This window comes from Saccharomyces eubayanus, chromosome XV, assembly GCF_001298625.1.
Source record: "Saccharomyces eubayanus strain FM1318 chromosome XV, whole genome shotgun sequence".
Lineage (NCBI taxonomy): Eukaryota > Fungi > Ascomycota > Saccharomycetes > Saccharomycetales > Saccharomycetaceae > Saccharomyces > Saccharomyces eubayanus.
This window is the reverse complement of record NC_030974.1, coordinates 17,395-44,751: the sequence shown is the minus strand read 5'-3', so window position 1 is coordinate 44,751 and position 27,357 is coordinate 17,395. Positions and strand designations below refer to the sequence as shown.

General features: G+C 39.4%; 16 protein-coding genes across 16 annotated transcripts; 8 read left to right on the top strand and 8 right to left on the bottom strand.

Moving 5' to 3' along the window:
- Positions 1 to 50: 50 nt before the first annotated feature.
- On the top strand, positions 51 to 740 carry MED7 (mediator complex subunit MED7; the record flags this gene model as incomplete). The annotated part of the gene is made up of 1 exon (XM_018365408.1): positions 51 to 740. The coding sequence occupies one exon, from the start codon at positions 51 to 53 to the stop codon at positions 738 to 740; it is 690 nt and encodes a 229-aa protein (XP_018221663.1).
- Positions 741 to 1,380: 640 nt separating this feature from the next.
- PFK27 (6-phosphofructo-2-kinase) lies at positions 1,381 to 2,574 on the top strand (the record flags this gene model as incomplete). Its single annotated transcript, XM_018365407.1, has 1 exon — positions 1,381 to 2,574. One exon carries the CDS (start codon positions 1,381 to 1,383, stop codon positions 2,572 to 2,574), a length of 1,194 nt encoding a protein of 397 aa, XP_018221662.1.
- Positions 2,575 to 2,989: 415 nt separating this feature from the next.
- BSC6 (Bsc6p) lies at positions 2,990 to 4,486 on the bottom strand (the record flags this gene model as incomplete). The annotated part of the gene is made up of 1 exon (XM_018365406.1): positions 2,990 to 4,486. One exon carries the CDS (start codon positions 4,484 to 4,486, stop codon positions 2,990 to 2,992), a length of 1,497 nt encoding a protein of 498 aa, XP_018221661.1.
- Positions 4,487 to 4,757: 271 nt separating this feature from the next.
- RTC1 (Rtc1p) lies at positions 4,758 to 8,765 on the top strand (the record flags this gene model as incomplete). The annotated part of the gene is made up of 1 exon (XM_018365405.1): positions 4,758 to 8,765. One exon carries the CDS (start codon positions 4,758 to 4,760, stop codon positions 8,763 to 8,765), a length of 4,008 nt encoding a protein of 1,335 aa, XP_018221660.1.
- Positions 8,766 to 9,087: 322 nt separating this feature from the next.
- CDC33 (translation initiation factor eIF4E) lies at positions 9,088 to 9,729 on the top strand (the record flags this gene model as incomplete). Its single annotated transcript, XM_018365404.1, has 1 exon — positions 9,088 to 9,729. One exon carries the CDS (start codon positions 9,088 to 9,090, stop codon positions 9,727 to 9,729), a length of 642 nt encoding a protein of 213 aa, XP_018221659.1.
- Positions 9,730 to 10,021: 292 nt separating this feature from the next.
- Positions 10,022 to 11,293, bottom strand: ARG8 (acetylornithine transaminase; the record flags this gene model as incomplete). The annotated part of the gene is made up of 1 exon (XM_018365403.1): positions 10,022 to 11,293. One exon carries the CDS (start codon positions 11,291 to 11,293, stop codon positions 10,022 to 10,024), a length of 1,272 nt encoding a protein of 423 aa, XP_018221658.1.
- Positions 11,294 to 11,513: 220 nt separating this feature from the next.
- On the bottom strand, positions 11,514 to 13,640 carry PPM2 (tRNA methyltransferase PPM2; the record flags this gene model as incomplete). Its single annotated transcript, XM_018365402.1, has 1 exon — positions 11,514 to 13,640. One exon carries the CDS (start codon positions 13,638 to 13,640, stop codon positions 11,514 to 11,516), a length of 2,127 nt encoding a protein of 708 aa, XP_018221657.1.
- Positions 13,641 to 13,777: 137 nt separating this feature from the next.
- RRP40 (exosome non-catalytic core subunit RRP40) lies at positions 13,778 to 14,500 on the bottom strand (the record flags this gene model as incomplete). Its single annotated transcript, XM_018365401.1, has 1 exon — positions 13,778 to 14,500. One exon carries the CDS (start codon positions 14,498 to 14,500, stop codon positions 13,778 to 13,780), a length of 723 nt encoding a protein of 240 aa, XP_018221656.1.
- Positions 14,501 to 14,935: 435 nt separating this feature from the next.
- RIB4 (lumazine synthase RIB4) lies at positions 14,936 to 15,445 on the top strand (the record flags this gene model as incomplete). Its single annotated transcript, XM_018365400.1, has 1 exon — positions 14,936 to 15,445. The coding sequence occupies one exon, from the start codon at positions 14,936 to 14,938 to the stop codon at positions 15,443 to 15,445; it is 510 nt and encodes a 169-aa protein (XP_018221655.1).
- A 42-nt stretch (positions 15,446 to 15,487) lies between these two features.
- On the bottom strand, positions 15,488 to 17,026 carry NOP8 (Nop8p; the record flags this gene model as incomplete). The annotated part of the gene is made up of 1 exon (XM_018365399.1): positions 15,488 to 17,026. The coding sequence occupies one exon, from the start codon at positions 17,024 to 17,026 to the stop codon at positions 15,488 to 15,490; it is 1,539 nt and encodes a 512-aa protein (XP_018221654.1).
- Positions 17,027 to 17,329: 303 nt separating this feature from the next.
- CTR9 (Ctr9p) lies at positions 17,330 to 20,590 on the top strand (the record flags this gene model as incomplete). Its single annotated transcript, XM_018365398.1, has 1 exon — positions 17,330 to 20,590. The coding sequence occupies one exon, from the start codon at positions 17,330 to 17,332 to the stop codon at positions 20,588 to 20,590; it is 3,261 nt and encodes a 1,086-aa protein (XP_018221653.1).
- A 108-nt stretch (positions 20,591 to 20,698) lies between these two features.
- On the bottom strand, positions 20,699 to 21,283 carry PSF3 (DNA replication protein PSF3; the record flags this gene model as incomplete). The annotated part of the gene is made up of 1 exon (XM_018365397.1): positions 20,699 to 21,283. The coding sequence occupies one exon, from the start codon at positions 21,281 to 21,283 to the stop codon at positions 20,699 to 20,701; it is 585 nt and encodes a 194-aa protein (XP_018221652.1).
- Positions 21,284 to 21,508: 225 nt separating this feature from the next.
- PEX11 (Pex11p) lies at positions 21,509 to 22,222 on the top strand (the record flags this gene model as incomplete). The annotated part of the gene is made up of 1 exon (XM_018365396.1): positions 21,509 to 22,222. The coding sequence occupies one exon, from the start codon at positions 21,509 to 21,511 to the stop codon at positions 22,220 to 22,222; it is 714 nt and encodes a 237-aa protein (XP_018221651.1).
- A 363-nt stretch (positions 22,223 to 22,585) lies between these two features.
- Positions 22,586 to 24,415, top strand: SPT20 (Spt20p; the record flags this gene model as incomplete). Its single annotated transcript, XM_018365395.1, has 1 exon — positions 22,586 to 24,415. One exon carries the CDS (start codon positions 22,586 to 22,588, stop codon positions 24,413 to 24,415), a length of 1,830 nt encoding a protein of 609 aa, XP_018221650.1.
- A 115-nt stretch (positions 24,416 to 24,530) lies between these two features.
- Positions 24,531 to 25,226, bottom strand: DCP1 (Dcp1p; the record flags this gene model as incomplete). The annotated part of the gene is made up of 1 exon (XM_018365394.1): positions 24,531 to 25,226. The coding sequence occupies one exon, from the start codon at positions 25,224 to 25,226 to the stop codon at positions 24,531 to 24,533; it is 696 nt and encodes a 231-aa protein (XP_018221649.1).
- Positions 25,227 to 25,420: 194 nt separating this feature from the next.
- GRE2 (methylglyoxal reductase (NADPH-dependent) GRE2) lies at positions 25,421 to 26,449 on the bottom strand (the record flags this gene model as incomplete). The annotated part of the gene is made up of 1 exon (XM_018365393.1): positions 25,421 to 26,449. One exon carries the CDS (start codon positions 26,447 to 26,449, stop codon positions 25,421 to 25,423), a length of 1,029 nt encoding a protein of 342 aa, XP_018221648.1.
- Between the last annotated feature and the right edge of the window lie 908 nt (positions 26,450 to 27,357).

Below are 27,357 nucleotides of genomic sequence, written 5' to 3'. Positions count from 1 at the left end.
AAGGGTCCAGGCACTGCGCTCAACCGTGACAAAACAACCAACAACCCCAAATGTCCAATGGTACTGGAAACGAGGTCAGTTCGCTGTACCCGCCTCCACCCCCGTACGTAAAGTTTTTCACACAGACAAATCTGGAGAAATTGCCAAAATATAAGGAAAATAAGACTACGAACACAGAGCAAGCTGCGCCGGGAGACGGCACCGGCAGCAGCGGTAAAGATGAGCAGCGGGGGGAAGAGGAGATTACTTGCGCCCTGGACTACCTGATCCCGCCTCCCATGCCCAAGAACCAGCAGTACCGAGCGTTTGGGAGCATATGGCAGGTCAAGGACCAACTGCCCGACCTCGAGACCATGGGGCTCACCCAACTGTACAAAAAGTCCACGGAGAGCGAAAGCACAAACTACCAGTACAAGGTCCAAGAGCTGCGCAAACTGTTGAAGTCGCTCCTGCTGAACTATTTAGAGCTCGTCGGGGTACTAAGCATCAACCCGGACGTGTATGAGCGCAAGGTGGAGGACATACGCACCATCCTCGTCAACATCCACCACCTGCTCAACGAGTACAGGCCCCATCAATCCCGAGAGTCCCTCATCATGCTGCTGGAGGAGCAGCTGGAGTACAAGCGCGGCGAGATCCGCGAGATCGACCAGGTCTGCAAACAAGTACAGGACAAACTCACTAGCATACAGGACACCTTGAGAGCCGGCACGCATCCTCCCCCATCGTCCTCCCCTTGATAATACCACCATTACTAAATACCGCTTGTGTAACTATATACATTTCCCACGGAACTACTCACTGTGTAATTTTACCACGTGGTCACCCGCCCGTGCCCCTCCTTCGGAACGGAACAATAAAAATTGAAGCTTATCGGAATATATACAGATAAAATGCCTGACGTATCTTCCCGAGATTTCAGGTACATTTGCCCCACCTCTAGCACAGAAATCGCGCACGGGCCGCGTCGCCCACGGAAATAAATTTCCTCGCTTTTCTTTTTTTTTCTCTGGGCATCAGTATCCATCGATTATGGAAAAAAAAGTAGAAAATAAATTGGATAATTCGGCTTTTCGTGTGGAAGCTTGGTTTATAAAAGAAGACGCATGCCGTTGGGAAAGAGGTTTTTTTTTATTTCTTGGTTACAGGAAACAAGCTTATTTGCTTTTCGGAGGGTGTTTAAGGGTTCGATTCGCTAATTCACGACAACACTATACAGACAATACGAGAGGAACGTGGTGCCGATATTTTTTAATATTACCCTAAATTCCTTCAAGTTTGCTGCCCTTAAATCATAAATACACGATTTTTAATATTCTAGATAGAAAGAAAAGGAGAAAGAGAAATTACGAACGTGATTTTCCTCCTGGAAGCTTGAAAATGTGTGGTTCTTCTGATTCGGACTCTCACGATGGGTACCTGACCTCCGATTATAATTCCTCGAATTCTCTTTTTTCACTAAACAATGGCTACAGCTATTCGAGTGCGTCTCTCGACAGAGCGACTTTTGACTGCCAAGACTCTGATCTTCTCGGAAATCATAAGCATCCAATGCTGTCTACAGAGGTACCGCGTTTTATTTCTAACGACGCGTTACACTCTCCCATTACGTTAAACTACAAAAGGGACAATGACGATGTTACGTATACGAACGCGAAAGTAAATAAATTCATGATTGTTCTGATTGGCCTACCTGCTACCGGGAAGTCCACGATTTCTTCCCATCTGATTCAGTGTTTGAAGAACAACCCATTGACTAATTCTCTACGTTGCAAAGTTTTCAATGCGGGAAAGATAAGAAGGCAGATCAGCTGCGCCACCATTTCGAAACCTCTGCTTTTAGCAAATACGTCTTCAGAGGACCTGTTCAATCCGAAAAATACTGACAAGAAGGAAGCGTATGCCAGAATCACTTTACAAAAACTGTTTCACGAGATCAACAACGATGATTGTGACGTCGGGATTTTCGATGCCACAAACTCTACCATTGAGAGAAGAAGATTCATATTCGAAGAAGTTTGCTCGTTCAATACAGACGAACTCTCTACTTTTAACCTCGTGCCCATAGTCTTGCAGATATCATGTTTTAATAGGGACTTTATCAAATACAATATCCACAACAAGTCGTTTAACGAGGACTACTTGGACAAACCATATGAACTAGCCATTAAGGATTTTGCGAAGAGATTGAAACACTACTACTCCCAATTTACACCTTTCTCCATGGACGAATTCAACCAAATCCACCAATATATCAATCAGCACGAAGAAATCGATGCCAGCTTGTTTTTCTTCAACGTTATCAATGCTGGTATCGTAGAACCACATTCTTTAAACCATAGTCACTACCCTTCCACCTGTGGAAGACAAATTCGAGACACTATTATGGTCGTTGAAAACTTTATCAACCACTATTCGCAAATGTTTGGTTTTGAATACATCGAGTCCGTTAAGCTGTTTTTCGAGAAATTCGAAGATAACCATGAAGAAACTCTAGCTGCATTGGATTCTGTAGTCAATGATGAATTTTTCAACGATTTACAAGAATTGATTGAAAATAATGGATTCTCTTGATTGATACCGATCTTTATGCCCGCATTAACATGCCCACATCTTCTGATGTTTACGACCCCCCCCTCCCTTTGCCTTTTAATGACTATTTCACGACCTTTTCGCATTATTTTTTTATCCTTCCGCAGTTTTGTTTGGTATTCTCCAATTATATTTATTCATTTTTAAAAAGCCCTTATATACTTTAGTTGCAAAGAGCACATCAGCTTTTGAAAACTTCCTTTTATAGATTCCGTAATACATTTTTCTAATTCATACTAGTTTGTGGACTACGAGTGTTTTCTTTTATGTATTCTATATAATAAAAAAAGTTCCATGCTTTTTTGCTTCACTACTTTTTTTTCTTGTCTTGTCTTTTCTGTCTTATATCAGTTGCAATACCCTCAATGCCGACAGTAACGTGTATGCGTGCCTGGGTCTAAAAACATTCTGGATGTCCCTTGATGAATTTAGGATACAGTGACCATTCTAGTGTGAACAACGCAACAATTATCCAGCATAGCAGTGGCAAATACTGTATACCAATTGAATGTGCAATGACACCAGTCAAGTATGGGAAAGCTGCACCACCACAACCACCTACAGCAACCGCAACACCAACACCACTTACATGTAATCTCTTGGGTAGCACCTGCAAAGCAACAATACTTGCATTGGGAAACAAAGGCCCAATAAACGTACCACAGGAGAAAACAACTAAAAATAAGACAACAAAATAGAACACGGAGTTGGAATCAATTAACCCGACAAGCACAAATAACGTGTATGAAAAGAGAGTTAGACAACCGTAAGCTTTACTTGCTCTATATTCATTCTCAAAAAATCTCTCAGTAACAAACCCTAAGCATAGCCTACCCACAGTTAAACCAGTCCAAAATGATGCAGCAATGTATGACATAGCCATCTTATTATCTGATTTAGTCTTAAGCAAATAAGTGAAGAACCACGAACCAGTGGTGATTTCTGCACCTAAATAAAGAAACAAGTATAGCGCATAAAAAAAGATACCAGGATTTCTCAAAAGTGTAAAAAACCCTGGGCTAGCCTCTGCTGAACCCGTTGTCAATTCAACATCGGGTCCTATGGTATCATCGTCATGCTCCTTGTTTTCCATAGAGCAAAGGTAATCATATTTATTAGCAGTTTCATGTCTGAAGGCTGGAAGTATAATAAATATACCCACAATGGAACAGAACAGAGGGATTAGAAAAAACAGAGGCCAATGACCCCATTTGACAAAATATGAAACCAAAGGTGGAGTAATCATGGCAGCAGCCCCATAAAGACCATGCATAATACCCATGATTTCATTCTTATGTACCAAAAGACTGCCCATTAGAACATTACCAGTAGAATCTAAAATGCCGATTCCTAAACCAAGAGGGAGACAGCATAACATGCAGATAAGGAAACTGGAGGGGCCAGTTGCTAAAACAGTAAAGAATACCAGACACAAACCGGCTGCTAGAACCATACCACCTCTCATACCGAAATTCCTATTCAATCTTTCATTGAGTAATGAGGCTACTACATAACCACATAGTTGCACTATAAAGACATTTGAAATTTCTACTTGCGATATGTGATAGTAATCCATTAGCGTAGGGAGCAGTGCACCTAACACTTGATCATTCATCCCAAAGACTATGAACATAGTCAAGCATGCTACCACTTGCAACTTGACTATTGGAACGGTTTGATAATTTAGCGGAAATGTCTTGACCTTGTGGCCATTCCAATCAACCTCTTTAATTAAACTTGTATTACCAGGCGGTTCATCAGAGAAATCTTGTGTGTCATTTCTGGAGTCTGATGGCGATAGCAAATTTCTTAATTCTATTGTATTATGATGCGAGATTGTAGTAGAATGCATACCATAATCATCTCCGCTTACAGGAGTCGAGGAGGCACCCATCTTAAAAACTGTAAATATTTAAAGTTAACAGTGAACGAATAGCACAATTTGGTACCTTCAAAGGAGTTTTTTCATTGCATTGATGTGGAGTTTCGAGACCCATAGAATCTATGCGATTTAAAATTTTCAATCTCGGGGTCATCACTTTAATGTGTCCATACTACAATATATTCAAGGTGATTACTAAAAAAGGAAACTGATTAATAATACAACTGACGGCTAACACTGACTGATAACTAAATCAGAACAGCGCGATCAAAGGTGAATAACTATGAGCTCGTCTCCCCACATGGAGAATGCTTCAATCCTTAAGGGAGGTACCTCTATACCAAAAAACAAAAATGTCTCTTTGGGCAAGAACGAGTTACTTGGATCTTCGTCAAGCAACAATTCGTCCTTTCGAGTGCACCATTATTCGAATAGTAGTCAGACACCCACATTGGACTCTATACGGAGACCTAACCTAACTCCCACTTTCTCTTACAGTAACGGGATTTATATGTCTGAAAGTCATGCACACAGAACAAGTTCATTCAACGATAACTACTTGGCCTATGATAAGAGTCCCTATGCAAAGAAAACGAGAAGTGCGAACAACAAGTCAAACATGAAGGTTAAAACAAAAACTAATTTTAATATTACAACGACTACAAGGAATTCTTCCGGACTCATATACACCACCAAAGTGGATAAGGAATTATCCAGTATAGACAAAGTGAATGATCCGAACATCAATGGTCTTGTGTGTGCAGGAAAAACACATTTAGGATTCTATCAATTTTCGCCAACCGATAGGTCTATTAAGTGTGTACATGATTTCATAAGACCTAATAATAATACATCAACAAAGTTGGGAACGTCCCTACTACCCAAATTAAGCAAGAGAACAAGGCAGAATAAATTTAGCACAATTGCAGATGTGAAAACGGGGTTCAATAATTACAAAAACTGTATCGCAGTGTGTAACAATTCTACGGCGATATCTATATACGATCTCAACAAGAGCTCTTCATTAGATAATCCTTTGATAACATCTCTATGTGAACATACAAGATCAATCAATAGTTTTGACTTTAATATGGTAGAATCAAACCTTATAATTAGTGGTGGGCAAGACAGTTGCGTCAAAATATGGGATTTACGTTCTAATAATTCCAAAAGCTCAAATAGATCTGATATCAATATAAACACAGCGTCTGATTCAATCAGAGATGTGAAATGGATGCCTGGTTACAACTTTGCATCTAAGAATGAACAGGGTTCATCGACGTACGGCAATTCTAAAAGCGGTTACAAATTTGCATCCATACATGACTCAGGGTATCTATTGAAGTTTGATCTTCGTCAACCTGCTCAATATGAAAAAAAACTGAACGCCCATACAGGACCTGGCCTTTGCCTAAACTGGCATCCTCATCAAGAATACATTGCTACAGGTGGTCGAGATGGAAAATGCTGTCTTTGGTATGTTGGTGATAATGTCAATACCAGTGAAAATACAGTGGTTAATTACGGATATTCGCCCTCATTGCACACACCAAATACAACCATGAATAACAATAGTTCGTTGGCATTTCCTAAACTAACAATCAACACAGGGTATCCAGTTACCAAATTAAAATTCAGACCTACCTATAGTAAGAACATATACAACTCACTATTAGGAGTATCGTCAATGGGTGACGAAGCAGAAGTTTGCGTTTATTCCTTAGCAAGGAAGTACATTCCTAGACATATCCTTTTATCAGGAACACCCTCGCTGGGATTGGTGTGGTGGGATGATAACTTGGTCTTCAATATTGATAAGGGGACTCGCATTAATGGTTGGGACATTAACAAAGAGCCAACGGTGCTTGAAAACTTGAGCAAGAATACGACTACCTGGAGAGATTTAGACGGAAATGGATTACTCTCGGTTGATCAAGAAGTGGGCTCATACGAGCTGCCAGAACCAGAGACTAAAACCATTCCAAACAATACAGGCAAAAAGCATCCAGGTGCAATAAAAAATACGAAAAATGGCAATTCGGAGGGCCAGGGCATAATAGGAGGAATCAAAAAAGGTTTTAGTCATACAGGACTAACAAGCTTTGCACCAGAAAGACCACCCACTTTAAAAGCAGGTCCAACATTCAGTACAAAGAGTTTAATGACAATAACCTCTGCGGCATCTTCTTTCAATAGCTCTTCCGCATCATTAACATCTTTAACACCACAATCTGAAAATCAAGAGGAAGTTGCCATTGAACCGCCTTATATCATCACTTTAGATATACCCCAGATTTTCAATAATTTAAGATTAACCAAAATGGATCATTTGAAAAAAAAAGATACAACTATTGAAAAGTTTTCTGTTAGGGATTCACCAGTAAACACTTTTAAATTTCTGGCTCGGCAGCTCAAATTTTCATATGTTCAAGACCAGAATGGTGCAGATGATGTTAATGTTGTATACAAACGTGATGAGAAAAATGTTAATAATGATAAGAAAGTGATTGGTGGGCACGATGATGATGATGATGACGACGATGACGATAAAATAATCGAGACTCATTTGTTGAAAAAGTATAATTTTTCAGAAAATAATACGTGGGCCACTCTAATGAATGAAAAAAGCAGCAAAAAACAATCCAAGAGAAACTCCAAAGGCTCCAAGGATTTCGATGAGAAGGATACCAGATCAAGTATATCTTCCATTTCCACCAATAAACGCAATCCTGGCAAAATCAGAAAGATTAACAAGAACTTAGAAGCAGAGCTCCAGAAGAAAATGCAGACGTTTCTAGATCTAATATCTATTGCAACCCACAATGCATCAGTTTATTTGTCAATAAATGATCTACCCAATTTTAAGGTTTGGATTCTAATAAGAGATTCTTTGCTTTGGGACTTGAAGTGGATGACTTCCTCTCCAGTATCATCCGATGAAGCATCTAATATAGATACAAACGAAAGCTCTGATTTTGAATCAGGGGGGAATCCAAGAGCTGGAAAAAGGTCTCCTGAGGAAGATAGAGAAGGAACAAGTGGAGCAGATTCTCTAATAGAAGAAAGACCACAAGCATTTCAAGCTAGTTCTGAGGAACCAAGTGATACTGAAAAAAAACCAATCTCTAAACTTGGAGAGCAGTTGAAAAACACAGAAAGAATCACATATACACAACCAAATGAGGAATCCGATGAGGTGTTAAGTAGATTGAAAGAACTACAAAGCCAACTTTCAGAGTCTCACGGGATTATGGGCGAGGCAACAAATGACGATGCCATTATCGAGGAAGATGAGGAAGAGGAGGCCGAACAAGAAGCTGATCAAGAACAGGCGTATGACCCATTGATAAAATCAACCCGCACCCATGCGTCGTCTACTGCCAAAAGTATACCGATCCTACAGAAGCGAGAACACCGTAAATCTTTCATAGATACGTTCATGCTACATTCTCCCAACGGCTACAATGCAGATACTGACATGGGAAATGACGACGATAACATATCTCCCAGGTTTGTTTACAACAGTGTAAGCCCACGTAGTAAAGTGTCATCGTTGCAAAGCTTCACCACGACAACCTCCCAACTGGGAGCTTTCAAAAAACTGTCTTCTCAAACTGCACCAGTGATCGGGTCGCCCGTTCGCACGCTGTCACAACCAGATGGTGTTGACAGGCAACAACCGTCTTCCTCATTAACAGAAAAACTCGCCAAATGTAGACAGATGGCGGACAACCCGCCTTGGGATACTAAAAAACTCATCAAGCAACTATACAAACAAGCCACAGACACTGGGAATGTCGTGCTAACAGTGAATATTCTTTTCCTTTTCCAAACGATATATCACGTTACAGAAATCGAAATCGCAAAGGACGCAATTTCACATTTTCTGCTGCTGCTCCATAGATATGAGCTGTTTGGAATCGCTGCAGACGTCTTGAAATACTGCCCCTTCGAAGATATCATGGGATCTGAAGGTGATCAGTCTTCCATTAGACTCTACTGCGAACAATGCGGCGAGTTAATCACGAACGAAAGCTCCAAGGACAAATTTAGAGCGGAAGTGCAGCAGACAAACAACAAGAAGGTAATGGAAAAGTTCGGATACTGGTATTGCGACTCCTGCAAGAAGAAGAATTCGCTCTGTGTCCTGTGTGAAAGACCTTTGAAGAAACTAACCATGGTTCTACTTCCCTGTGGACACGAGGGACATTTCCAGTGCATACAAGAATGGTTTCTCAACGAGAAGGAACGCGAATGTCCGGGCGGCTGTCCCGGTGTTGCATTCATCTGAACTTAAGTCATTCATAACAAATATAGTATAGTATAACCCATTCTCTATCTTTGTTTAAAAAGTGATGAATAAATGAAAAATTACCCGACCAGAGGGGCCGGGTAAAATATATATATATTACCCTACCCGAAAAGAAAATTTTTTTTCGTCGTCAAAAGAGTTTAATGCAATACCAGATAAAGAGTGTTTTGCATTGCAAAGGTGGTGTTAATTTTGAATATATATTGTATATACGTGTTTGTGTTAGTGCTTGAGTACTTCCTAGGAGTTTTACGAAAAATAAAAGCATTTTTGTCTGGAAACTAGTGAAAAAGGAAGAAAAATGTCCGTTGAAGAAGTTACCAAGAAGTTTGAAGAAACCGTTTCAGTCGATGATGCCACAGCTACTCCAAAGACTGTCTTGAGTGACAGTGCTCACTTCGATGTCAAGCACCCATTGAATACCAAATGGACGTTGTGGTACACAAAGCCAGCTGTTGATAAATCCGAATCCTGGTCTGATCTATTGCGTCCTGTGACTTCATTCCAAACCGTTGAAGAATTCTGGGCTATCATCCAAAATATTCCCGAACCACACGAACTACCATTGAAATCAGATTACCACGTTTTCCGTAATGACGTTAGACCAGAATGGGAAGATGAGGCCAATGCTAAAGGTGGTAAATGGTCTTTCCAACTTAGAGGCAAAGGTGCTGATATTGACGAATTATGGCTCAGAACCTTACTAGCAGTTATTGGCGAAACCATTGATGAAGACGATTCCCAAATCAACGGTGTTGTTTTAAGCATTAGAAAAGGTGGTAACAAATTTGCCTTATGGACCAAATCTGAAGATAAAGAACCATTATTGAGAATTGGTGGTAAGTTCAAGCAAGTCTTAAAATTAACCGATGACGGTCATTTGGAATTCTTCCCACATTCTAGTGCTAATGGTAGACACCCTCAACCATCAATCACCTTGTAAGATAGTCTAAAGTTTTCTTAAGATAACTGTTATTATAGTTAAATTTATATATATAATCATAATATATGTATATACACTCTACTAGCTAGAGTGCATGTATAACTCATTAAATTAAAAGAGAAAGTAAAAAAAAGGGAAAAAAAAAGTTTTGCTATTATTGAGTGGAAAAACAATATAACAGCTCCAATTTGCACATTAATAGGCAGTTCATTTCTATTCAAATAACGACGTATGTTATAAAGTCATGTTGTAACTAGAGCATTCTATATACGGTTGAGAGTGGTAACCAATTCTAAGCATAGACGGCTTTAATTGCTTTTTCGAAAACGTTCAGCCCCTCTTCGATAAGCTCATCTTCAATGGTTAGAGCAGGAACGAATCTAACCGTACTCTTACCAGCGGTGATAATCAAAAGACCCAATTCTCTGGCCTTCTTGATGACCTCGGTAGGTGGCTCAACAAATTCTGCACCGAGCATTAAACCTTTACCCCTGATAGTCTTTATTTGTTTTGGGTATTTGGCTTGAATTTCGCGTAAACGCTTTTGAAGAATTTCACTCTTCTTGGAGACTTGTTCTAAGAAAGCTTTATCTGCTATAGTGTCTAAGACGTAGTTACTTACAGAGCAAGCCAACGGGTTCCCGCCGTAAGTGGTGCCATGGTCACCAACTCTTAAAGCATCATTGACCTTATTATTGACAATAGTAGCAGCAATCGGAAACCCATTACCCAAAGCTTTGGCAGATGTGAAGATATCTGGATGAGCCTCCTTTGGTAAATAGGCATGAGCCCATAACTTACCTGAACGGCCCAATCCACACTGGATCTCATCATGAATGACAATGACATCATTATCTTGGCATATTTTTTTTAACGCGGTTAATTTCTCAATTTCTACTGGGAAAACACCGCCCTCACCTTGTATTGGCTCAATGATCAAACCCGCAATCTCATCCTTTTTGGAAGAGACGTAATCCTGCAATTTCGTCAGTTCGTCCTGAAGATTTAAGAATGATACATTAGGCACTAGATCGCCAAACGGAGTTCTATATTTACTGTTCCAGGTAACTGATAAAGCACCCATAGTGCGCCCATGGAAAGAGTTTTCGAATGCGACAATGCCTTGTTTTCCGGGATGCTGCATTATACCATGCTTCTTGGCAAATTTCAAAGCTGCTTCATTTGCTTCTGTGCCTGAATTGCACAGAAATACTTTCGAAGCGTCGTGTTGACCACCAAATTGCTTGGTCTTTTCCACAATCTTCTCACTCAAATCTAAACACTCCTTAGTAAAGTAGAGATTGGAAGAGTGGACAAGCTTCTTAGCTTGATTGTACAAAATTTCAGCGACTTCGGGATTTGCATGACCCAATGCAGTCACAGCAATACCCGCCGTGAAATCGATATATTCCTTACCGTTTAAGTCATCGTACAACTTGGCATTTTTTCCTCTAGTAATACATAGTTCTTCAGGCCTAGAGTAAGTAGTCACTTGAAATGCCTTTTCTTCCAAAACACTGGTGAATCTTCTAGAAGAAGTGCTAGATAAATATCTTCTAAACATTTCGGTGATGTTTCTTTGCTATATCTTTATTATACAAATGAGTGTTCGCAGTCACTTGCACTTAAGAGTCGAATTTTCAGAGCGTTAGAATTTATTTTTATTTTTACGCTTTTAAATGAAGCGAAAAACAGTCTTTTGATAGGAAAGTTCAAATGACGCATCATGCACTTTAAGTGAGTCATATAGCGAGCGGGCGGCCATTCGAGCCCCGGAAGAGGCATCAATTGCCATTTTCTACAAGCTTGAGACCCACGTTAGTTACTGAACCAAACCCGTAGCAGGTGGCACCACCTCCTATAATGTGAACAATGTCTTCTGCTACGGAGACTAAGTTAAACCCGCTAAGCATTAAGGAATGATCCTCCCAAATGTGTATTGGGATAGGAATGGACTTTACCGTCTCATTCTGAAGATCAAGGGTGATTATGGAGTTAGTGTGGTCAAATAGTCTTGAAGGACTCGTTCCGCCCACTATCAGCAGCTTTTCTGAAGAAAGATATTTGATTTTGGAGCCATAGCGTTGTAGTAATGGGTGCTGAATCTCTTTAACTACAGTAATTGGCTCTGTGGCATTTTCTGCATCGTATTTATATACAACTGCTTTGTCCGAAACAGTCGTCTGATCCTTGAATCCACCACCCAATATGACACCTTGTTTGGATACAGGATTAAACGCCAACCCTGCTGATACTAGCGAGTTTTCGAAGAACGTGTTTTTTGGTGTTATGTCTTGAAAGGCTTGTTCAGTGACATCGTAGCGTAGCATAGCCGGTCCGTCTGTAGCACCACCAAAGATCAGGACACTATCATCAGATAAGTTGCATGCACTATGTCTAAATCTTGTATGTTGTAGCTTCTGAACCATTAACCATTCATTTGTCTTTGTATCAAATATCCAGTTATCAGAAAGGCCTTGATGAGGGGMCTTTCTACCACCAACGAGTAGTAGCTGGCTACCACCGCAAAAGGATGTCAAAGTATGACACATTCTTGCTATGGGAAGTTCATTGCTTCTAGGTTCAATAATTTGCACATTCATTTTATCGTGAGAGATACTTAATTGCAATATTTCGTTTACCCTGTATGGGTTACTGCCTCCCACATAAAATATATCATTTCCACAAATAGCTGCATCGCCAAATCTCCTATCGATGGGGCATTCATATTCTAGGAGCTGATATTTTCGATCTACAACTAACCCAGTCTCGGAGATTGGTCTGTCAAATTCAAACTCTTGAGTAAAAGTAAACTTTCTATTGTTTGTAGCATGGCATAAGACGTAATGATGGCAAAACAAATGAAACTCTTCTAGTTCGTCAAACGGTTCTACTTCTAAAAGTTCCTTTTTGGTCATTTCATCTGCACTTTCCCACAGTTGAAACATATCTCCCACATTAACGTAGGGAAAACCTAGCCTATTGAATCTTTCAACTTGCGAGTCAATAGTATTATAGGTCAATACAGATTGTAAGGGAGAATCGTTTCTCTTGAAATGCGCCAGCATTTGCTTAGAAAATGGTTCAAATGGCCCCTTTGGAATTAGTTGCTCGAGAATAACAAAATGACTATTTTCCATCTTAGAACATGCATCAATGATACTATCCGAACGGTCCGGTTTCATGTATGCCAGTGAAACTTCAGCGATAAACACTTTAATGATATTCGAGTCGTTCAATTGACATTCATTTAGTAATGCGCTAAACATTGCCGAATCGTTCAAATCACACGGCCTGGCATGATAGTTGGATGTGGTTAGAACATCCGAATTCGTAGTATCAATATAGTTATCATCCTCGGTAAGACCAATGATCTTAGCAAGTTCAGGTATCGACTTGATTAGCTCAATTTTAATTTTCAGTAAATCAGAATAATCAACATCTAAAAAAGAAACACGGTCATGATACCGCTGACTGTGAACGTTACTAGTGTCTAGTAGCTGAAATGGTAATGGATCGTACCCACACCCGAGGTTAATTATGACTACTTTTTTATTTTGTGGTAATTGTTCCATGATGGAATTTAATCTTGATCTAATCGCAAATAATCTTAACCAGTAGCCCCTGTTGATACAAGGTGATCTTTTGATTTTCTTTGGAACAAAAAACTTAAAGTATTCCAGCAATTCTTTATCCTTGTTCATTTGAAAATTATTGGCTGAAGTTAATTTAGGTAAATACAATAATTCTACAGATCTTTTGGAAGCAATCGAGGAGTTATTTGTACCTTGGATAGCCAAATCTGCGTACTTTTTGCGTCTTTCTTGTTTAACATTCTTAATCTTCTGCTTCTCAGGTTTCTGATCTTTCATTGCAGTAGAGCTAGTGCGGTATCTGTGTGATGTTCTCATTTATGTGTCGAGATGAGATGAGATGATTTGAAACTTTTTTTTTCCATCGCTTTTTTGCAAGACACTGAAAAAGATATATTATAATAGTAATGATGATATTGAGATGTTTACATATTAATTGTTTTATACATGGCCGCCTATTCTTCCTTGACGTTAAGCACTTCTTCAAATTGTCTCTTTGCTATATCTTTGAAAGTTGCAACATCGTTCTTTTGACAACATTCCAAAATCGTCCTATAACAGGCTAAGGTATTAGATAATTCGTCGCACTTTACCCAGATCTTCCCATTGAGTCCAATGGCAATTTCGAACTTGGTGTGAGCGGCTAACACTTTCAATAAGGGGAAATCATTGTTGAAAAGCAACTGGCGTGCGAAATTCAAATTCACGTCTATAATCATACCGTCCTCTAATAACCCGAACCCAGCATCGCGACCGGTAGCTGAATCCACGCATTCAATTTCAGCTTCTAGTTCCTTTTCTGCCGTGCAGACCCTTGCATATACTAAGTCTCCCACTTGTAAAGTAGGTCTGTTCTTCTTCGAGGCATTAGGGAAAGCCATATATGATAACGAGACACTAGAGGAGAAGTTTTGTAGCAAAACTTTATAACTGTCTGAGAACGTGCCAGTGATCGTGCCGATTACAAAATCGTTTACCGAGGGAACGTATCTTTTGCTGGAGTAGTCTACATATACAGCCTGCGCACCACTCTTGCCCTTCGTAGAAACATGCAAGATACCTGTATTCACGGGTCGTACCTCTTGACTATTGGGGTCACAATATATGCCGGGACCCAGTTTGATGGGTACAGTGGGATCTACAGGCAAGGCATCGCCGGGGAATATGAAAGTGGACATATCGAGTGTTCTTGGCTGGCCTGTAACTTCGAGATGAGCCAACAAAGTACCTGTTGTACTCTCATATTCTATTATATAATATGGTAAAACTGAAAAATTTCATTTCTCCGCGGCCGGGTTACTACGCCGCCTTAATAAGTAATCTAAAGAGTCTCTTACTGTTGGTAAAGTAGAGCTCTCAATAAGTATTATCGATAGCCTTGCGGATCGGTGGCGTGGCAATTTTGGTTATGTGAGAATTTATAATAGCCGCAGGGCTGTTTCCTTTAGCGTAATGGCTTACTAATAAGCGAAGATTATTTCCCGCAGTTCTGTCTCTTTTTTCCTCCACTTAATAAACGAGAAAAGAAGCCATATAAATTAAAGAGATATTTAAACAATGACATCAAAATTAGCAAAAGTTGCTAGCGGTCTTACGATACAACACGACTCAACATGGCAGTTAAAGGATTAGGCAAACCAGATCAAGTTTATGACGGTTCTAAAATTAGAGTTGGGATCATCCACGCCCGGTGGAACAGTGTCATTATTGACGCCCTTGTGAAAGGTGCCATTGAAAGAATGGCCTCCCTGGGTGTCAATGAGAAGAACATAATAGTGGAGACAGTTCCCGGGTCCTACGAATTGCCCTGGGGAACTAAGAGGTTTGTCGACAGACAAGCCAAGCTAGGTGAGCCATTGGACGTTGTTATCCCTATCGGTGTGCTTATCAAAGGTAGTACCATGCACTTTGAGTACATTTCAGATTCTACGACTCATGCATTAATGAACCTGCAAGAAAAAGTCGACATGCCCGTCATTTTCGGCCTTTTGACTTGTATGACCGAAGAACAAGCTCTGGCCAGAGCTGGCATCGATGCCTCCCACTCCATGCATAACCATGGTGAAGACTGGGGTGCTGCTGCCGTGGAAATGGCGGTTAAGTTTGGTAAGAATGCCTTTTAAGAAAACGGCGAGAAGCCGGTATTATATGTGTGTATATACTGTTTATAAAAGAACCCCGTTTTTGGATTGTTTTCTCTTGCGATGCTTCTGTGCATCTTTCATTTTGCGTCTCATGTCACGCGTCCAGTTACCTCTGTTGGCCCAAAACTCTTCGTCCCAGGTCGACAGAATCTTTTCGTTCTCACTAGCTCTCACTTTACTCAACTGTGTTTGCCCCACCAAAAATGGCGATTGCAAATGAGGGAAAAATAAGAAGTTCTTGGTATCTTTATCCTTGGATGTTTGGGCCATGGTGGAATCAAATTCCAAAGCGTGTGAGTTTCTTGCTTCTACTTCTTGTTGCTGGACATCAATATCCTTTGCATGATCAATATCGTTGTCCGAATCTTCAATTAATTTAAATTCTGACACTGGTTCTGCCTCGTTGGGGTTGAACAAGGTTCTTAATGTCTCTGTGTTGCTTATTGTGCCTTGACCAACTTCCTTGCTGAAAGTTGGAATGAATTCATGATCCTCCTCCCCATCGTCATCCTGTTCTTCTTTCTTCTCTGGAACTTCTTCCATTATAACGTCATCTTCTTCGTTCACAATTTGCTCCGGACTATCTTCCACTACTGCGTCCTCCTCTTCTGCAATGTCTTCTTCTATTACAGCATCCTTCTCTTCTGAAACATTTTCCTCTGTGGCTTCTTCTGGTACTTCTTCCAGTACGGAATCCTCCCTCTCTGAAACATATTCTTCCCCTGCTTCATCTTGTACAATCAGCTCATCCTCGGAGTCATTCAATGGCATCGGCTTATCGAAATCAAAGCCCTTTAATAGGCCATTTAGAATGTCATTGTTTTTCTCCTTCTCTTCTTCTGAAACATTCTCATCGCTGTCCGTAGTTCCGCTTCCAGCGTTCTCACTCTGTGATACGGTCAACTGTTTCAGCCCATTACTGAATCGAATAGTCTTGGCTGCATGACTATAGTCTAACCTATCTACAATATGATCATACCCGTTTTTCCAGAAATTATTAGTAAATTTATACACCAGGTCATTTAATTCTTTGTTTCTCTCATAACCCCATAATTTTGTTTTGTAACATTTATAAACTTTCAACGATCCGTCCACATTAATTCTGAAGGTAATGTTTCTCGACTGAGCTCTTTTCCTGGGAACCTCTCTCATTCTTCCTGAAATAACCTCCTTATGATCTTTCCAGCTCTTCGCCACATTCTCCATCTTTTTGTAATGCTCCCAATTCTTTTTTTTCATCTTGATGGTTTGCACAATATTCTCCTCGAGGTCCTTCGCATGTTGTACCGCCCAACTAGATTCCCAACTCGGCTTTGCTTCATCAATCTTCAATATGTTCCCTTTAAACTTAACATTATTGAAACTTTTTTTCAGCTTGTGAAATGCTGCCTCATCATTAAATTTCATGTCAATAAATGCAAAGTGATTGTGCTTTTCAAATTCCGCATCTTGGTAGTCACCAAACTTGCTAAATCTATTTAATAGTTCTGAATAACAGTCATCCGCATCATGGAAAATGTTTCCTACAAAAATTCTTTTCTGGATTACACTACTCATCATGTATTATTCACTAAGTAGCAGCCCTTATGTATAAAATATGATGCTTTGAACTGGCTCTACCTAGTGGGGTTTACCATTTATCAATATCTAATAAAGCTCATCGCTATAATATTGAAAATTTTCTTCTGTAATAGTGGCTTGTTACCCGAACTTTGATGTTTTCCTCGAGTGAAAAATTGTTCATTTTAAAGGAAAAGAGAATAGTACATGTATTAAAGAGTAGATATAAATGCTCACCCAACGACTACCACCGCTCAAACTTACAGTAGGTCTGACCCATTTGCGTTAGGACAAGGAAATAAGATGGCGAATACAATCAAGGTCGAAGGATACCCGTCCATGGAATGGCCGACTTCTTTAGATATCCCACTAAAGGCCTCAGAAGAATTGGTCGGTATTGATTTAGAAACGGATTTGCCGGATGATCCTACTGACTTGAAGACTTTGTTGGTGGAGGAAAGCTCCGAAAAGGAGCATTGGCTTACCATTGCTCTGGCCTATTGTAATCATGGGAAAACCAATGAAGGCATTAGACTGATTGAAATGGCTTTAGACGTTTTCCAAAACTCTGAGAGGGCTTCATTACACACTTTCCTAACCTGGGCCCATTTGAATTTGGCGAAAGGTCACTCTCTTAGTGTGGAAACAAAAGAACACGAACTTACGCAGGCTGAATTAAATTTAAAGGATGCTATTGGATTTGACCCTACGTGGATTGGGAATATGTTAGCTACTGTTGAATTATACTACCAGCGCGGTCATTATGATAAGGCTTTGGAAACCTCCGATCTCTTTGTAAAAAGTATTCATGCCGAAGATCATAGATCTGGTAGACAGTCTAAACCTAATTGTTTATTTTTACTCTTAAGGGCGAAACTACTATACCAAAAGAAAAACTATGTGGCGAGTTTGAAGATTTTTCAAGAATTGCTAGTTATCAACCCTGTGTTACAACCTGATCCCCGTATAGGTATTGGTTTGTGCTTTTGGCAGCTAAAGGATCCTAAGATGGCAATCAAATCATGGCAGAGAGCTCTTCAAATCAATTCAAAGAACACAAGCGCCTCAATCTTGGTATTATTAGGTGAGTTTCATAATTCTCTAACCGATTCTACAAATGATGAAGTCTTCAAAGAAACCTTTTCAAAGGCATTGAGCGACTTAAAGAATATTTTCTCCGAAAATCAGAATAATCCAGTTTTGTTGACGTTATTACAAACATACCACTACTTTAAAGGTGACTTTCAAACTGTTTTGGATATTTACCATCACAAGATTCTAAAAATGAGTCCCTTAATAGCCAAAACCGTCCTTTCGGAATCTTCATTCTGGTGTGGTAGGGCACATTATGCGTTGGGCGACTATCGCAAATCATTCATTATGTTTCAAGAAAGTTTAAAGAAAAATGAAGACAATTTAATGGCCAGATTGGGATTGGGTCAAACTCAAATAAAAAGCAACCTGTTGGAGGAAAGTATTATTACTTTTGAGAATCTTTACAAGACGAATGAAAGTTTACAAGAGTTAAATTATATTTTGGGTTTGCTTTATGCGGGGAAAACTTTGGACGTCAAGACGTCCAAAAGCATTCCTGCCAAAGAACTAAATAAGCTCAATGAAAAGGCCTTACAATATCTAGAAAGATACATCAAACTGACTGTGGCAAAGAAAAATCAATTAATTATCTCCAGAGTTTACCTTGTTATCTCTCAACTTTATGAGTCTCAAAATCAGTACAAGATCTCTTTGGATTTTCTTTCCAAAGCTCTGGAAGAAATGGAATTCGTTAACAAGGACGAAGTTCCGTTGGAGATTCTCAACAATCTAGCTTGTTATCATTTTATCAATGGCGATTTAACCAAGGCCGACAACCTCTTTGAACAAGCCAAGGCGAAAGTTAGTGACATGAATAAAAGTGTCAATATTACACTTGAATATAACATTGCTAGAACTAGTGAAAAAACCAATTGGGAGAAATCTGAGTCTATATATTCCCAAATTACATCTTCACATCCTTCTTATATTTCAGCAAGAATAAGAAATCTGTACATCAAGTTTGCCCACTCTAAGATAAACGACTCAGAAATGAATATAGAAATAAATGGCCTATTAGAAATGAACAAATCTGACTTAGAAATGCGTTCATTTTATGGCTGGTATTTGAAGAATAGCGAAGAAAGGAAAAACAGTGAAAAGAGTACATCCCATAACAAGGAGACGCTAGTCAAATATAATTCCCATGATGCTTATGCATTAATTTCCTTGGCTAATCTATACGTAACTATTGCTAGAGATGGTAAGAAGTCTAGAAATCCAAAAGAACAAGAAAAATCAAAACACTCTTATCTGAAAGCCATTCAATTATACCAAAAGGTTTTACAAATCGACCCGTTCAATGTTTTTGCTGCTCAAGGTGTTGCAATCATTTTTGCTGAGAGTAAAAGATTGGGACCCGCTTTGGAAATTCTACGGAAAATTAGAGACTCTTTAGACAATGAAGATGTTCAACTAAACCTCGCTCATTGTTTATTAGAGATGCGCGAATTTGGTAAAGCCATTGAAAATTACGAATTGGTTTTAAAAAAGTTTGACAATGAAAGGACCAGACCACATATTTTAAACTTATTGGGTAGAGCTTGGTACTCACGTGGTATGAAAGAAAGATCCGTGAGCTTCTTCCAAAAAGCTTTAGAGAATGCAAAAACCGCTTTAGAGCTTTTTGTTCAGCAATCCGCCAAGAATAAATTTATTCACAGCGTTAAGTTTAATATAGCTTTATTGCAGTTCCAAATTGCGGAAACGCTAAGAAGATCAAATCCTAAATTCAGAACTGTTCAACAGATAAAGGATTCCTTGGAAGGATTGGAAGAAGGCTTAGCGTTATTCAAAGAATTGAACGATTTGAAAGAATTCAACATGATCCCTAAGGAAGAGTTAGAACAACGTATTCAGTTAGGTGAAACCACCATGAAAAGTGCGTTAGAACGTTCTTTGAATGAACAAGAAGAATTCGAAAAAGACCAAAATGCGAAAATTGATGAAGCACGTAAGACTCTAGAAGAAAACGAAATAAAGGAACAGGAAAGGATAAAACAAGAGGAAGAAGCCAAACGTTTAAAACTAGAAAGACAAACTAAAGAATATAAGAGACTTCAGGATGAGGCACAAAAACTAATCCAAGAGCGTGAAGCAATGGCCGTAAGCGAACATGATGTCAAGGATGACCGTGATTCAGATCTCTCCGACAAAGATAATGAGTATGATGAAGGAAAACCAAAACAGAAAAAAAAGAGATCAAGCAAGACGAAAAACGAGGGCGAGCCCAAGAGAAGGAAAGCTACTAAAAAGGTTGTTTCTGATAGCGACGAAGATGAAGACGATATAATAAAGAAATCTTCGCATGTGAAAGGTAAGAAATCTCAATTATCAAGTGAATTTATTGAAGATAGTGATGAGGAGGAAGCACAGATGAGTGGGTCCGAAAACAACAAAAAAGGCGACAACAACAACGACGACAACAACAACAACAACAATAATGATGACGATAACGACGAGTTGTTCTAAGGGGAGGAAGAATGCGGGAACAAGACTTTGAAAAAACGTAATATTAAACTTTTATTGCCTTTTTTTATATTATTATATTTTATAGTGTATTTCTAAATAAAAAATGTGTTATTTTTGAAACATCCACTTCTTGGTGTCCTTATATGACTCGTGAGATTTCTTATATATGTCCTTTTCCATTTCGTCGAGTTTTAACAAGAAAGTACTCGTTGATATATTAGTGTTTGCTGAATTCTTCCCAACGGAATCAGCATTAATGTCTACTGCCAAACTACTAGAATGATGATTGAGTTCCTGCGCCCGTTGTAGAAGCAACTCGCTGACCACATTGGCCAGTTCCTTCTCACTAAACAACGTTATCCATTTTATGGCCAAACTGAAAAAATGCGAATTTATAGAATGCAAGTCCAGAGCCACAGGATCTGTCTTGATCGCGTTCATCACCTTCGTAGAAAACATGTCTGGCGGCAAAAGTTCAACAAAGGGCATGGGCTCTTCATCTACCAGAGCGTCGTCACCACCTACAATTGCCAGGATCCTTGCCAACCACAGTGGTAGATTTAGCTTCGTGTTTTTAGACATAGGTCGTCCTGGATTGTTCTCCAGGTAGCCTAAACCCGGGATATCATATTGAAACTTACAGGGAAAGTCCGTCGCGTCTGCCAGCACATCATCGATGTCATAATACCCCATCTCACCTTTGCCTTGGCTTCTTTTCTAGCGCAGCGTAGCAACAATACCAAAACTAATACCAATTCCATTGCAATTTTCATTACGCGTCGGCATTTATCCCGGAAGACCCGAAGACGATGGGTATATCATCTATCACTATAAAAGGGAAATGACTCCAACAACGGAAATGCCATTCATTCCATTGTAAGCTTATTCAAAGAGCATAAATAAGTAATTTAAATCAACATGGTCTGCGATACAGTAGTATATCATCCTTCCGTGACGAGGTTCGTCAAATTCCTAGATGGCTCGGCCGGTAGAGAAAAGATTTTGAGGTTGCTACAGTACTTGGCAAGGTTTTTAGCTGTACAGAACTCGTCAGTATTGGCCAGACTATTGCAAACTCAATTCACTACTGTAAGGAAGTTCCTGAGGTTTTTGAAACCTTTGAACCACTTGCAAGCTGCTGCCAAATTTTACGACAACAAATTGGCTAGTGATAACGTTATTAGAGTCTGTAACATTTTGAAAAACGTCTTCTTTGCTGCGTATTTGTCACTGGACCAAGTAAATCTTTTAAGAATCTTAAAAGTGATCCCGGTGACCATCCTTACCGGTAAGAAGGTACCCCGTTGGTCCAACTGGTGTTGGTTGTTCGGCCTTTTAAGTGGGTTGGTCATGGATCTTCGCAAGATCCAAACATCTCAATCTCAGATCACTGCATTCGTAAGTGCCAAATCGCAAGGCCAAGGCGGCGAGAAGGAAGATCACAAGAAAGTGTTGGGAAAAGCTTATCAAGACAGATATGCCGCTTTGAGAAGACTGGTCTGGGACGCTGCAGACTCGTTCATAGTCCTCAACAACCTAGGCTATTTGTCTAGCAACGAGGAATACGTTGCATTGTCTGGTGTGGTCACTTCTGTTTTTGGTATGCAAGACATGTGGAAAGCTACTTCTTAACCGGCTTCCTTTTTATTGTTTTACTTGGCTATTCCCCCTGTGATTTTTCTTTCTACTGTTTAATTTTATCTTAGTGAAATTTTTTTATATATATGACCCAATATTCTATGTTTGTATCCATGTTATCTTGAGAGAGATAGTGGTTTGTGTTATGTAGCCCATATATACATCAGCTACTTCTAATGCTATTACTCTTGCAGTTCCAATTTTAGGGGTTACCCCGTTGGCGATATTTGGCAAACATCAATCATGAAGAAATATTAGGATGATTATAGCTGTGCAATGAGAAGAATATGATAAGTGCGCTTCGAAAGAGAATCGGGAAGATTAGCAACGGTTAATCTGCACTTGTATTCTTTAGGTATGAGTGCCGCTAGTCCGCCAGGAAACGATCCTCATGCTTTCGGCATTCCTGTGAATGCCACTCCATCCAGCATGGGTTCACCAGGAAGTCCAGTCAATGTGCCACAACCAGTGAATCCTGCGGCTGCCGCCGTAAACCATCCTGTTATGAAAGCCAACATCAACAATAATGTCAATGAAGGTGTGAGAACTTTGACCAGGGAACAAATACAGCAATTGCAGCAGAAACAGAGGTTGTTATTACAACAAAAGCTACTACAGCAACAAAAACAACAGCAGGCGTTACAAAACTACGAGGCTCAATTTTATCAAATGCTAATGACTTTAAACAAGAGGCCCAAAAGACTTTATAACTTCGTGGAGGATGCAGACTCGATCTTGAAAAAATATGAACAATATAGACCCAGTTTTGAATTTCACATCTACGAGAATAACTATAAAATTTGTGCTCCCGCAAACAACAGGCTACAACAACAACAAAAGCAACCCGAGCTGACAAGCGATGGCCTAATATTGACCAAGAACAACGAAACTTTGAAAGAATTTTTAGAGTACGTTGCTAGAGGTAGAATCCCAGATGCCATTATGGAAGTCTTGAGGGATTGTAATATTCAGTTTTATGAGGGAAACCTTATTTTGCAAGTTTACGACCATACAAATACGGTGGACGTAACCCCTAAAGAAAATCAGCCGAACACTAATCCATCTTCTTCTTCACCCTCCAATGTTGGTAACACACAAGACAATTGCAAAATTCAACAACCATCCGAACCAAATAGTGGTGCAACAAGCACGAACACAAGCGCAAGCGCAAATGCGGCCAAGAAAAACTCATCTTTCAAACGACCTAGAGTATATCGAACACTTTTGAAGCCTAATGATTTAACTACCTATTACGATATGATGTCTTATGCTGATCACGCCAGATTTTCAGATAGTATTTATCAACAGTTTGAGTCTGAGATATTGACATTGACTAAAAGAAACTTGTCACTAAACGTGCCACTAAATCCTTATGAACACCGAGATATGCTAGAAGAAAAGGCCTTCACGGAACCACATTGGGACGACTCGAAAAATAATTTCGTTCATAATCACCGTGCTGAGTCTACTAGAGAAGGCACAAAGGGTGTTGTGGGGCACATTGAAGAGCATGAAGAATTTCCACAGCACAGTTCGAACTATGAACAGTTAATGCTCATAATGAACGAACGCACAACAACAATAACAAACTCAACGTTTGCAGTGTCACTAACCAAAAATGCAATGGAAATTGCGACCTCCAATTCTAACGGAATGCGTGGAATTTCGTCATCTATTTCGAATTCTGCATCAAATACAAGGAATAATAGTCTCGCCAATGGCAACCAAGTAGCTTTGGCGGCAGCGGCAGCAGCTGCCGCAGTAGGATCCTCTATGGGTAATGATAACAATCAATTTAGTAGACTAAAATTCATTGAACAATGGAGAATAAACAAAGAAAAAAGAAAGCAGCAAGCATTAAGTGCGAATATTAATCCAACTCCTTTCAACGCAAGGATATCAATGACAGCACCACTAACTCCCCAACAACAGCTTTTACAAAGACAGCAGCAGGCTTTGGAACAGCAGCAGAATGGTGGAGCCATAAAAAGCTCGAATAAAAGAAGCAACACCAATGCAAGTAGTAATAATAGTAATAATGGGAATAATTCAGATAAACCGAAGGCCAAACGACCCAGAAAGAACGCAAAAAAGAGTGATAGCGGCACACCAGCTCCTAAAAAGAAACGGGTGACTAAGAAGAAACAAAGCGCAAGTAGCACACCCTCCTCCACCACAATTTCATAGTTTTCCTAATAAAGTTATCATATTCTATGATACATATATATATATATAAGATTATTTATATTGTATTAAAGTACATCATTATAACAATATTTTCTTTGAATAGACAATTTAATGTTCAAGCAAACGAATCCTTTGGTTCGTTTTCTAAAAGATATTTAATTAGTTCATAAATGTTTTGTCTATCATTAACTGTATGAATCCATATACCATAGACCTCATGCTTCAAATTTTTAATGATGACTAATTCATCTTTTACTTCTACTCCCATACATTCTATTGGGTTTTGTGCATCTTCTTGAGCATCAAACACTTTCCTCTTGTTGACAACGCTATTGGGGACAATACCCATGGAGAAATTATCAGGGTTAATTCTGTTTAATATGATCAGTCCATAGTTGTATATGTCTTTCCCGCTTAAGGTCTTACCGCAGTTATAGGATAATGAATCGTTATTTTTACTTCCATTCCCGTTCCCACTGTTACTGCTATTGCCATTATTACCATTGCTTGTTGGAATGTTATTACTGCTACTTTGTGAATCAAAAATGTCCATTTCTTGGGGCGAAACTGGTAGAAGATCCGTGTTTTGTGAAATATCCCTTAAATATATTGCTAGAACACCTTGATACTCTAGCTTATTCCATTCATCCTTCTTAAAGTCCCATTTATACAATGAGGCATGTGGTGTGTGGAAAAGCAGCTGCTTTATTTTGGGATCGTATCTCCCAATGACGTTGAAATTTAGAGCTTTTCGGTAGAACTCCAATTGTGTAGCAGAGTTCTCTGCTGCTGTTGCTGCTGCTCCGGTCATTATTGGCGGTGTTTCTTGGTGCTATTTGCTTCCAGAATTCATGTTCAACTTGATGTTCTGTATTGTTTTTTCATTCCTTCTCTTTTCCCGGTTTGCTTTCGGGGTTCACAGTGTAATAAGCCGTGAACAGCGTTAAACAAATGTAATGGGTAATAAATGATAATATATTGACAAATGTCTACATATGTATTTAGTTATAGCTTGCCCTCAGATTTAAGAATTTGTGAAGCGGTATCGTTTATAGTTTCCTTCAAATTTCTGAACTTAAATCCCAGTAGTTTCTTTGTTTTGGTATTGTCGAGAGTGGCACCAAGAGTGTTATAAGTAGCGCCAGTCTTTGGTTTACCGACGGGAATCTTACCCTTTAAAACGGGGAAGTCATCGTTCAGAACATCGAGAATATCTTGCATTGTACAGCGACCTTCTGATATGATCAGCCTTTGACCAATAGTTTCATTCTTTTGAAAAGCCACTAAGTGAGCCTTTGCCACATCACGAACATCAATATAGCCACCATAAAACTCGGGTATTTTGTCCTCTGGTGATAAGTGAATCAAGTTGTTGACGAACTCACAGGATGTGTTCAAATGCCTCTTCACATCTTTATCAAACATTTGCGGACCAAAGACATAAACTGGATTAATAGCAGTTAATTGGAACTTTACAACATTTCTATTTTCCTCCAAAAATTTCCAAGCAGCTTCTTCAGCAAACTTCTTAGAACCACAGTAAGCATTGACGGCATCAACTTGGCAATTCTCCCAAGTTGCAGGATTCCAAGACTCTTCATTGAATGTTACAGACTTATCGCTTTCTTTGGATATATCGAACATAGCTGCAAAGGAAGACGTCAGGACAACACGATCCACCGAGTCGGCAGCATATTTCTTGATAGAGTTTAGGATTCCCTTAACACCGTTCAGCGCAGGAATTAACAAATCCCGTTCATTGTCGGTTATGTCGAAACAAAAGGGAGATGCTGTATGTAAGACTATTTTAATGTCCTTACCATACTTCTGGAAAACACTGTCAAACGCGTCCAATTTTGAAATGTCTGGAACGATTTCCATAGAAAAGTTCGGATTATTACCGAAGGCCTTCATCAAGTCATCAGCCTTCTCTTGGCTTCTAGCAGAACCAATAACCTTATAGTCCTCCTTTAATAAGAGATCGACAATGTGTTGAGCAATGAACCCGTTGGCACCTGAAATAAAAACAGACATATTTGTGATTGTCGTTACTTGTTTCTTCAAATTATAATCTGTATCTCGCTAAAGACCGAATTTTTCACTTTATATATAGTTAATAACCCTTTCCTATGACGATGTTCCCCTTTTTCCAAGGGAAAAACCGATCTCCTTCTGAAAAACAGGGTCTCGTAAAATGCATGTCGGTGTTTTATTAAGAAAGATTTACTCGACTCGAAAACTACACAATAAGTGCTCTAGTCGTTTATGCACCTGTCAGGGATTCCAGCGGCCGTGTCACCACTAGTGCAGTAATCCGAAAATAGGGCGGAGAGTGACAATAATGACAACACTCACTGCAGTATCTATGCCATTCTGACGAAAACCAAAAATACTAGCAGGGAAATATACGTACCAGCCTCATGTCTATGAAATTGTAGCCTGATACTAACTTCTTCGCGTAATACCACGGTTGAAGTTGGAAACCATGAATAGAAAGAGGCCACCAACCACCTTTCATGCTGTCTCTATTTTTGAGGGTTGACAGGACCAATCTGTTTTGTGAAGAGACAAATGTCGAGTTGATGTCTAAGACACGAGCCCAGATTTTACTACAAGTTAAATAACACACAATCGAAAAAACAAGATCACGTACCTTGGAACAAAAATGTAGAACAAATAGAACGATCTAAGGCAATCGGAGAGTAAATGATAAACAGTCGCAAGAATGGGCCGTAATGTAAAGCTTTTTGTACATTTCCTGACCGATTTTTAATTAGGATGGATAATAAAAGTAATATGCTTTTCACTTTCAACTAATGCGGCTGTATTGTCGGCTGAGAATAAAACAAGAGTAGTACTGTCTCTAACGATCAAAAAAGAAAGAAATAGATTGTTGCTCACTACTACTTTCGTTTACAACAATTTTTAGTGTATCTTACAGA